Source organism: Embiotoca jacksoni, unplaced genomic scaffold (genome assembly GCF_022577435.1).
Source record: "Embiotoca jacksoni isolate LCO1_2020_lvr unplaced genomic scaffold, fEmbJac1.0.p SCAF_1, whole genome shotgun sequence".
NCBI classification, from domain to species: Eukaryota; Metazoa; Chordata; class Actinopteri; family Embiotocidae; genus Embiotoca; species Embiotoca jacksoni.
Window position 1 is genome coordinate 17764195 of NW_027185229.1, and position 10920 is coordinate 17775114.

Here is a 10920-nt window from a genome sequence, read left to right on the forward strand (position 1 = left end):
AGACAATATCCTAACACCTGCAAGTGTCCAGTTGTGTCAAATTAACTGAAAGGACCGAATTGTACATGTGATGTGTGACTGACAATAATAAATATTTGTCTTCAACCTCGATTTAGACTGTTGCATGCAAGTAAAGATAATTTCGAATGAATAATCTTATTGTAATTTTATCTTCTTCTTCAGTATGGATTTGAATATGAACTACTTCTTTCAGATGGACATTTTGTAAATTTCGTAGGCCTATGGGCCCAGGAAGTTATAGTTAGAGTAGAATTTTCTCTCTTCTGAAACGGGATCACTTCAAATAATATAGATTCAAAACACGATAACATTAGATAACAGATCAAATGAGATGAGGCACGTTTGATTTATCATAAAGGGCGGGGGGGGGGAAGAGAGTGACAGAAAGAATGATAATGTGCAGTCTGTTCATACTCAAATCCAGGAAATTTCCCTCAGAGGAAAATAAAATAAGGGGTGGGGGTTACTGACTTTGTTAGGACACGGAGCTTCGGTGGAGCAGACATCGAACTGCACGCTGCGTGTGGAGGACTGCCTTACCGACATCCCAAAAATAATTGTAAAAAGGATCGTTTTAAGGTAAGTTTCTTTTGAACAAAATCAATTGATAAGGTTATTTTGTCACCGAATTTTTTTTGAAGAGGTTTTAATAGTTCAAAGGTGAATGTACATTGAATCACAGTTTTAAATAAAACTTACATTTTGTCTCTGCAGACGACAGGAGCGAGATTTTGATTACGTTATCATTTGCCCAGAAGGAAAACACAACACAAACTTTAATGAAGAGCTGGCAGTAAATTGTGCAGGGAAACTACCCCAGCAGATAGCAGTCTTGAATCCAGGTTAGTGATGTGACTGCTGGCTGCTACAAAGTGGTGCTTTTACGCACGATGGAGGACCTTTTACGCGAGCGGGACAGTTGGTTTGTGAATGTTTCATGTAGCAACTCAAGCCGTGGAAATGAAAGCCATTTGGGAAACACCACAGTGAACCCACTGAAACGAAATGAAGAGGTGGCTAAAGTGGAAGTTACTGTCCTGGTCCTGGTGCTGTTGCTCGCTCTGACCGGCAACCTGTGCGTTCTGTGGGCTATTCACACAACCAAGCACAGCCAGTCTCGGATGTATTACTTCATGAAGCACCTGAGCATCGCAGACCTTGTCGTTGCAATTTTTCAGGTCTTGCCGCAACTTATTTGGGATATCACTTTTCGCTTCTATGGACCGGATTTGCTGTGCAGATTGGTCAAATACCTACAGGTCGTAGGTATGTTTGCGTCTACCTACATGCTCGTCCTGATGTCCATTGACAGGTGCTTAGCAATCTGCCAACCACTTCGCTCCGTGCACAAAAGAAAAGATCGCTTCTCCGTGATCGCCTCTTGGATGCTCAGCCTGATATTCAGCACCCCTCAAGTTTACATATTTTCTCTAAAGGAAGTCGGGAACGGTGTGTATGACTGCTGGGGTGACTTCGTCCAGCCATGGGGTGCCAAAGCATACATCACATGGATGAGTCTCAGCATTTACATTTTTCCAGTGGCAATTTTAAGCATCTGCTATGGCTTGATATGTTTTAAAATATGGCAGAATTTCAATTTAAAAACCAGAAGGGAGCACTTCATGGCTCTGACCCCAAGGCCATCCAAGGGTGCTCATCCACTCTGTCGTGTGAGCAGCGTGAGGTTAATTTCCAAAGCCAAGATACGCACAGTGAAAATGACATTTGTGGTGGTCATTGCTTACATTGTGTGCTGGACTCCCTTTTTCTTCGTCCAGATGTGGTCTGCATGGGATCCAGAGGCACCAAGAGAAGGTAAAGGCACACCCAGTGGATTTCTTGTTACCAAATGTACACAATACACTAATGTTTAACACATTTATTTGATTGATGGCAATATTTGTTGGTTTAGGAAGATATTATCCACCTGCTGCTGTGTGCAAAGTGTTTAGTAACACAAGAAGAAAATTGTCTTTGTTCAAGATCTCTGATGGTAAATGTATTGCCTATTGATGTAAAAAAAAAAAAAAAAAAAAAAAAAAAAGCTGTTATAGCTCAAAAATATCTTAGCATGGGCGGTACAGTGGTGCAGTGGTTAGCATAGTCGCCTCACAGCAAAAAGGTTCTGGGTTGGAATCCGGGCCTGGGCCTTTCTGTGCAGAGTTTGCATGTTCTCCCTGTGCCTGCGTGGGTTCTCTCCCGGTACTCCGGCTTCCTCCCACCATCCAAAGACATGCGTCTGAGGTTAGTTGGTGGTTCTACAAATTGCCCCGAGGTGTGAATGAGAGCGTGAATGGTCTTTGTTTCCGTCTGTCTATAAGTGTTGGCCCTGTGATAGACTGGCGACCTGTCCAGGTTGTAGCCTGCCTTCGCCTAAAGTGAGCTGGGATAGGCTCCAGCCCCTCTGTGACCCTGTTAAGGATAAAGCGGGTATAGATAATGGATGGATTGATGGATATCTTGGTACTAAATGTGACACACATACAAAGCTCATTCTTCCACTTCACAATGTATCTCTTGGAATGCATAAGCAATCCACTTTTTATCCAAGGCAATACAATGGCGCTTAAATTCAGACCTCCCCTGCGTAAACACAGATGAATGGGAGTGTCATTTACAATGGTTATGAGCTCAGAGAAAGTCTTCAGAGCCACTAAGAGAGCAAATGTACCAATACATCAAAGAGTTTCTCTCTCTATTCCCAGTGGTAGTGTACATAATAACCCTTTAACTGAATAGTTTGTGCAGATTTACCCCTCATATCTCTTTGTCATTAAGGGAGACAAGAGCATCACAGCAGATATTTCTTTATAATCTGTATTATCTGGAAAACTTGCACAAGTGTTCATTCAGTCTTTTCAGAAATTTAGACCAATCTTAAATAGGCCAGACATCCTCCTGTTTTAGTTATCTTCCAACCTTGTACAAAATTAGGGAAATAAACACATTTAGGCCAAGAATACATGCAGTAACAACAAATCCAAAAGCGTATGTTGTAATAGGGGCCCTGCATTGTTTAAATTGATGGTTGAGTTCAACCACTAAGCTATAATTTAACAGTATAAATATTATTTGTGACATTTAAGTATGTAATTGTCAAGGAAATGATAAACCATGGTTATCATATCTTTATTAATGAGGAAAAGGGTATGTATATTTGCGTTCATAACAGTAAACTGAGACATTTAGCTGTCCAATGAAAACAGTATCCAAGATTTCAGCTTTTCATGAGGCAAAGAAAATAGCCTTGTTTTCATTTTTTCAGGCAATGTTTTTTTGGGGGGGAGGTTTCTTTTTAAGCTTAGGAAGTATGAGAATCTTGTCAAACATTAAATAACTTTAAAGTTGTCTGATTAAAATAAAATCAATAAATTATAAGCTACAGGCAGCTACAGCATTTCCTGTTCAATGTGCCATAAAACCACTGCGATATGACCGAATTTCACAGCCTCGCACATGTGACATAAATTATGTAATTTATAAGAACAAACAATAAAGGAAATTGGTGGGAAATAAAGATGCAATCACTTCTCTTTATTTAAAATCTTTTCATTTAAGGTTTGTGGAGGGCATAATAAAAATACACTGCTGTGACATGTCATCTGTTTGAAATAGTTCAATGTTTCTTGGATTTGGAGCAGTTTCATGAAAGGTGGACTGGTAGATTGAATATAAATCAGTCATTGTGGATAAAATTCACATTAACTCCCCTGAAATATAAAATAAGACTTCTCAAAGAAAAAACACTGTCCAAATTTAGGTGTGAAATTAAAGATAACTCACATTTTACTGACTCTGTCCATATTTTCGGACTCTCTGAAGCCTCTTTGAAACAATGCTACTCATGTTAAGACTCTGTGAGTTTCCTGTTGCTCAGAGCTTTGAATCAAAGAGTGAAAACCATGAACTCTCCATTTCAGGGCTTAAATTTAAGTCATATCACATCGTAAAACCTGAAAGATTTACTGAGTGAGAATTCGACTTTGTGCACTCTTGCAATGTTTGTTTAACTTTTAATCCTCCAAATTATATTTGATGTAGCGTGTGCTCTTTAAATAAGTGACAGCAGTATCAACACTGCTCTCCTTTTGATGTCAACATTGCCTCCTTTCCATTTTTCCATCTTCATTCCCAAAATGATATGACAGAAAAGGAGCCAAGATGAATGATTTTCTTTCGTTCCTGGCAGCAGAAGAAAGTTGTGAATGAACTGTAGGTCAAAATGAGTTGTACCAGAATAAAAGGGAAAATGTCTAAATGCTGTCATTTTGTGGTATTTCACTTTAAAAGAACTGTTTTCCCATTGGCCAAGAATTCCCGCACCAAATAATCTTGCGAGACTGAGCAGGCTATTTGACTTATCTGTTAAACACTTCTCATGATGTTGATGGGTCCTTCAGTTGACACTGCATGAAGCACACCTCTCACATTAACGCCAAGTGCTGTAGGGAGTCAGAGCACCAGGAGGAGAACAGCTCAACTCATGAGGAGCTAAGGCAATGAGGACTAAATCTTTCTCACCCCGTTAAGGATTGAAAAAAAAAAACCCACTTGGAAGCCCTCCCTTTTTCCACTGTTCAAATGATGTGCTTCCTCAATGTGCTCTGGGGCTCCAATGATTGATGTTAATAGATTAGCAATTTAGTATGCTAACATTTGCAAATTACTGCTAAACACAGTGCAGCCAATGCTGATGGGGAATTTTATTATAGTTTTGCAGATATTTGGCCATAAAACAAAGCTGGCCTACTAAACAACTGCAACTGTGACCTGATGGATGACAAATGAGGGGATTAACATTATTACAGTACAGCTTCTGTGGACCATGGATGCCTTATCAAATTTCACATCAATCTTTGCAATATTTGTAGAGCTATTTAAAAAAAAAATAAAGTGTTGGACCCAAGAACAGCCTGACGTCAGCGTCCTTACAGAGCCATGTGCAGCTTGAAAGATTTGGATTTGAGCCTCATGTTACTAGGATGGAGAAAAGCTTGCTAATATAGAGGCTTTTTAGAGATCCACCCATCCGTTCCTTTTCTAAACTGCATTCTCTATTCTTGGTTGCAGGGCCCTGGAGCCTATTCCATCTATATTTTTTATCGTCGTCAACAAACCTAGTGAAAAGATGAAAACCCACAACATTTAAGTGTGTGGTTGGAATTCCCAAGCCCTTTGGACTCTAATATGTAAATATTTAAAAAAAAAAATAACTTACAGATTAGTTTTCATTTTGAGCAAGCACTACTTTAACAGGAAGAACTTGTATTTGTTGTGGGGGATTTTTTTTTTTTTTTTCTTAGAGTTGGTGCAGTCGTGAATAAAATATAGTGTCCGTAGGAGTGAGGAGCAACATGAATTACTGCGCTCATGCTCCTCTGAAGAAACATGTCAGCCAGAATAATGGTGTGGATTACTCATGTGTTTTTAATATCTCTTGGAGGACTATGGCACAAGATACTGTATATCCAGCTTTGGCTACAAACATGATTGATGACTGTTGGTTGTGGCTTTTAATGGGATTGGTCGACAGTAAGAAAAATGTAGAAAGTACTAACCATATTCTTAAAGATGCTTTCCTGAAAACCAGCCACTGATTTGTTCTTCTCTGTCTTTCCCCCAAGACATGGCCTTCATCATCGCTATGTTGCTGGCCAGTCTCAACAGCTGCTGTAACCCCTGGATCTACATGTTCTTTGCGGGTCACCTGTTCCATGACCTGATTCAGTGCTTCTTCTGCTGCGGTAGACAGTACCTGACCGACTCCACCTGCAGCTGTGAGCAGCAGTGCAGGCACAAGAGCAGCTCCTCCGCTTGCGTCAATAAGAACACCAGCAGTCAGAGAAGCCTCACATACACATCCAGTACAGGTAGACCAGTCCACTGAAAAGCAATTGAAAGCTTCCTGTAGTCGAGTAATCCAGCAATCATGCGAGTTCCCGTTTCTGGCGTTTAATTATCTACAGCGGCACGGTGCAACGTGTTTGTTTTTAAATATTTTAATTTGAGCTAGACAGACAATGTAAGCCTCCTGTCCAAACAATAACCTGCCTGCTGTGATAATAGAAAGCAAAACAAAATACCATTGTGTCCAAAATGTGGTGTAAAGTGAAGCTTCAGCCCAAGTTGGTATTAGTTTAAATGCCAAGAGATGTGTGCTCTTGACTTTCCCAAAACACGACCTTCTCTTTAGCTCCTTTTGCTGAGTCCTATAAACCATACAGTATACATGTCTTTTATGTTGTAGGCTTTAGCATGTAAAGATGTATCCTCTTTATCTTTAAACAACACTGAGCATTTACAAACTTATTTGCACACTTGTCCTACACTCTTGTATCTTTAAAGTTGTGTTACAGTGGCCGTAAAAATGAGTGCATAAAGCAGCAATTATATTATTGCATGAAGATTTTTTTTTTTCACAATTCGCTTCTTTACTGCATTTGAAATAAAAGACTGGCAGATTGCAAAAAACACTCAGCGCAAATGGACAATAATTCAGTTTCTGCAATGATTATTTGCCCAATTTACTTTGTGTAAAAACATTTGACTTTTTCCTCGTTCAAGGCTCTGCATCCTTATTTTATTGATTCTGCCTTCTCTTCTGCTGATTTTTAATGTCACTAAGATATCAAATAACTTGTTTTGATTTAAACCGGAATAATGGTTTCACTTTTTGGCCATGTTGATGATTATTAGCCTATGATTAGTGTCCGGATCTATTGCTTTCGCTGTATGATTTGAGGCACTATGCTGATTACATTTCTGCTCAACATATGGAGGATTTCAGTGTTAGGATCAGATTTTTTTGCATTCTTGGCCCATTACATGTGTTTTAAAATTCCTTAAGCTTTATATAACCTTGCAAGTTGTCAAATAAAACATTGTGGCGTATGGCAGCATGCACAGGGAGCAGCTTTAATGTGGAGGAGGGGATTGAGAAGTGTCAGCAGCGGAGCACCAGCAAATAGGAATCAATATGTTTCATGGGGTGGTATGTCTTCTTTTGGGATTTGGGTGACCTTAAATGATAGGATAGGACTAAGGATTAGTTTAAAGCTTAAAATTTTCTCAAGTGAAACATTAAACAACATCTGAAACATCTGAAAGCTAAAACTTACAAGCTCCCTCGACTGTCCAAAAAAATGCACAACAGTTTTCCAAGGAGCTGGTACCTCCACTTCCAGAAACTCTGACTCCTCCATCCTGAGGAGGCCCTTTTTTTTTTTTTTAACTCTGAAAAGCTCCTTCCACAAGGCTAATAGATTACATAACATACAAAATAATAATAATAATAATAATAATCATTTTCTAAACAGCCTCTAGCTGGACTATATATATATATATATTTATTTATTTATTTTTTACACCAAAAATTGGATTTGCTGTCACTCCAAGTAGTCGCATGATCGTACGTCATCTCCTGCTCGGCACTGGGCTGCTGCTCGGATCCTGTTTAACAGCTGACTGGATTCTGCCTCGGTTTAAATCAGAAAGCCATGGCAACAGCAAAGAGGCGAGTAGTCGAACAGTAAATGATAGGTGTTGTTATATTGTCATGATTGAACTATGAGTGGGAACACCTGGCAATCTGCCAGACATGTCAAAACAGTCAGGAATTTCCGGTAAACTCGTGGAAACACTAAAAGTGTGGTCATGCGTCTATGTCAGCATGTCATTCATCCCGTGCTCACAGTAATGAATCTCAAAGTGGATCTTTAAAACACTTTAAACCATGTCTTTTATTGCTATTTTCCTTCCATTATAATAACACATTTAATATAACTGATTTCTCAGAAATATAGGCTACAGTATGCTATATTCTTAGGTATAAAATTATTATCCTATATAAAAATGAATTTAATTGTACATTTTTGTTGCTAAAGTCTCTCTCCATCCACTGACCCTGCCTGCAGCTACATAATCCTGATCAGAGTTTCTGGAAAACATTTTTTTTAAATTCATCTCAGAGAAAAGTTTCTCACTGATGTGGAGACTAAAACCCAGCATCTCACACAAAATAAGAATTGACTTTTAGTCATGCAAAAGGCATGCAAGTAATTTAACTTTTAAATTGAAAGATATTTGACCATTGACAGATTCTGGATTTTTCAGTGAGAGAGGAGACGTAGATGTAATTTTAGAGTTTCAAACCAGGTGAATTTTTTTAACAGACACAATTTATAATTCAAAGTAATAGTATTTTGATACATCTTCTCCTGTATAGGAGCTTTAAAACCTAAACTGCAGTCTAAACATTTAAGAGAATATAAAACCAAACCCAAACATAACACAATATTACCTTTTTATAAAAAATTATACTATAATCACTTGAATGGTAATGCCACTATAACAGTGAGAAGAGGTACTGCATGCCGAACAAAAATCTCTTGAAAGAACGAAATTAAGTATTGTATCACTTATTTGTAACTGTGCCCAGTCCCGGGTGCACCAACTTATTGTTTGAAAATGTCACCAGCCTGATATGATCATTAGAGGTTGTTGGTCTTTGATCAAAGCTGTTATGCTGAAAATGCATTTTATATTTTGTATTAAATATGAAAGAATCAAATAGCAGTGCCTGCTCAGGCGAGGGACACTTGAAAAGAAGTGGGCCATTATGTCATGAACAATTCCAGTCTGGATGTGCTTCTCGTGTGTGAGTCTCATTCTTTGGCCAGGTGAATGCTGAAGCCTCCACAACATTTTCCAGCACTCGTAAGAAAAGGATGCACAATGACACCCAGCACGTTGCTCCATAGGCTCTGCAGCCAGTGAGTGCCAACAAGGGCACACCGGATACATGGACTCACCATCCTGTCATAGAAAGAAAGACAAAGTTTAAATCAAAAGTAGCATCTATGTTCTGACACTTTTATACTTTTATTATTTTTTAATTCCTCTGAAATAAAACTATGAACCTTTCTTTTTTAGATACCTAGAGTTAGACTGTAAGATTTGTTTTTTATTACCTCAAGCTATTTAATGTTCCCTCACCATTGGCTTGTAAGCCTTCTGAGTCCTTATTCTTCTATTGCTCATGTTTTTCCGCAGCTCATAAAAAAACTAATTTTAACAGACACATTCCCACATATTTCCTTATTCAATAGAGTAGCCTAATTTAATTACAATGGTTAAATCAACATTATTGTCCAAACTATTCCTTAACTTAGCATTTTTCCATTTCTGTTCCCTCCATAACAAAAAAGTTAGTATATTTGAGCAGCCATTAACACACGCATAGTGAGTATATTGTGTTTATTTCAGAGATTATTCGATTTTCAAAGTCAGTTCCTGACATGGGTAAACTCCAAAAGCACCGGAATTCCCCAAATGTAACTGTGAAGGATCTTTCCTTAAATCCTTTATGTTGTTAAACTCCCACGTCTTTAAAATTTTGCACCACCAAACGGTTGTCTGTCTGAATTTTTAGAGATGAAGCCCTGATGACAGCAACAGCATTATTTTTTTCAACTTTGGAAATCTCTTTCGAGAGCCACATAAGGCATCATCAGTCAAGTGACACTTCCATAGTACTGTAAATTCCAGTACATATTTTTCTAAGAAGCCTGTTTCATTTCCAGGACAATGGGGACCTCTGGGAGATTTAGTGTCAGGGTTTGTCTTTATGGCTTCAGCTACACTTCCAATGTTTGCAGCCAACAGAGCACGATGAGAAGTAACAGAAGTTTTACATGTGGTGCTCACAACACTGAAAAGCCATACTTAAAAATTCACCCCCATGTTCATTTTCTTGGAAGCAAATTATCTCAAAATAAAGCCAAATGAAACCCAAACCTCTTTGTGGTTACACAGTAATAGCAGTAAGTGAGAGAAAAGTTATTTAATCAATGAGCGAGGTAGCAGATCTAAACCTACCAGATGTGCAGGCAGCTGAGGATGGCAAAGAGGAGGCCAGAAATAATTGACACGGGAATGGCCAAAATGACAGTGACTATTCTGTAAATCCAAACCCTGGAAACCTCAAACAGGGCGTTGCTCCAGATCCACACTCTGTCCCCGCTGCGCACCGACACTGGCTCAGCTATCACATCCTCAAACGTCACCTGGGGACAAAGAGAGACAAAATGATGCTGCAGCTATGAGTGCAACTCATTCAGTGTTACTGGTGGGCTTGATTCACTTTTGACAAATGATCTCCAATGGAGGGCAGTGCAATCAGCCAAGCAGCTTTCTGGATCTGCATGCCAATGATGTAGTGATTTTTTTTTTTTTTTTTTTTTTTTTTAAATCACAGTTTGGTCCACAAAACAAAGTTAACTAGAGCCACTGCATACAAATGCAATACCTTGAGGCAGTCGTTGATACCTCGGGGGTCTCTGATGTTAATCAGAGGCTTGGTATCACTGATTTCCACGAGTGTAGACGTATGAATGTTTTCCTCCTCTTCCAGAGCAGGAGGGGCCCTCCACAGCGTCTCGGGTTCCTCCCCATTTTCAAACTCTTCGGTGTCACTGGAGTCCCCCAAGTCAATCTCCACTTCCTCTGAATCTTCCCCTTTCATCATGGTGTCTGTTCAAACATGTGAAGAAAGCTATCCAAAAAGAGCAGCAGAGCAGATGATTGTCACTTCAGCCCAGACTCAGGCCAGCAACTGTACCTCCCAGCTGGCCCTGCACTGAGGTTATATTAGGAACATTACAGTGCCCTGGATGGTATTTGCAGATGGTCTTTCAAGTGAAGATCGTTTTCCTGTCCTGTGGGAGGATAGGAAGGATAGGGGAGGATATAAATACTGTTAGCATGGAGATAGCTCTGTATACACAGATACACCCTATTGGGAATGTGATCAGACAGACACATACAGCACTCAGTAGTAGTAGGCTACAAGCATGGGAGCAGTGAGAGAGTACAAATTTTGACTATAATATTTAGTGTTGA

The 10920-nt window shown here is 39.2% G+C and overlaps 2 protein-coding genes across 2 annotated transcripts; one reads left to right on the top strand and one right to left on the bottom strand.

The window, feature by feature from the left end:
- The first annotated feature begins 536 nt into the window (after positions 1–536).
- Positions 537–5984, top strand: oxtrb (oxytocin receptor b). The gene is made up of 3 exons (XM_069144619.1): positions 537–600; positions 736–1836; positions 5646–5984. Exons 2-3 carry the CDS (start codon positions 912–914, stop codon positions 5906–5908), a joined length of 1188 nt encoding a protein of 395 aa, XP_069000720.1. The 5' UTR covers positions 537–600; positions 736–911; the 3' UTR covers positions 5909–5984.
- Positions 5985–7653: 1669 nt separating this feature from the next.
- On the bottom strand, positions 7654–10645 carry cav4a (caveolin 4a). The gene is made up of 3 exons (XM_069144631.1): positions 10328–10645; positions 9898–10085; positions 7654–8835 (listed from the first exon to the last, which is right to left on the bottom strand). Exons 1-3 carry the CDS (start codon positions 10544–10546, stop codon positions 8685–8687), a joined length of 558 nt encoding a protein of 185 aa, XP_069000732.1. The 5' UTR covers positions 10547–10645; the 3' UTR covers positions 7654–8684.
- Between the last annotated feature and the right edge of the window lie 275 nt (positions 10646–10920).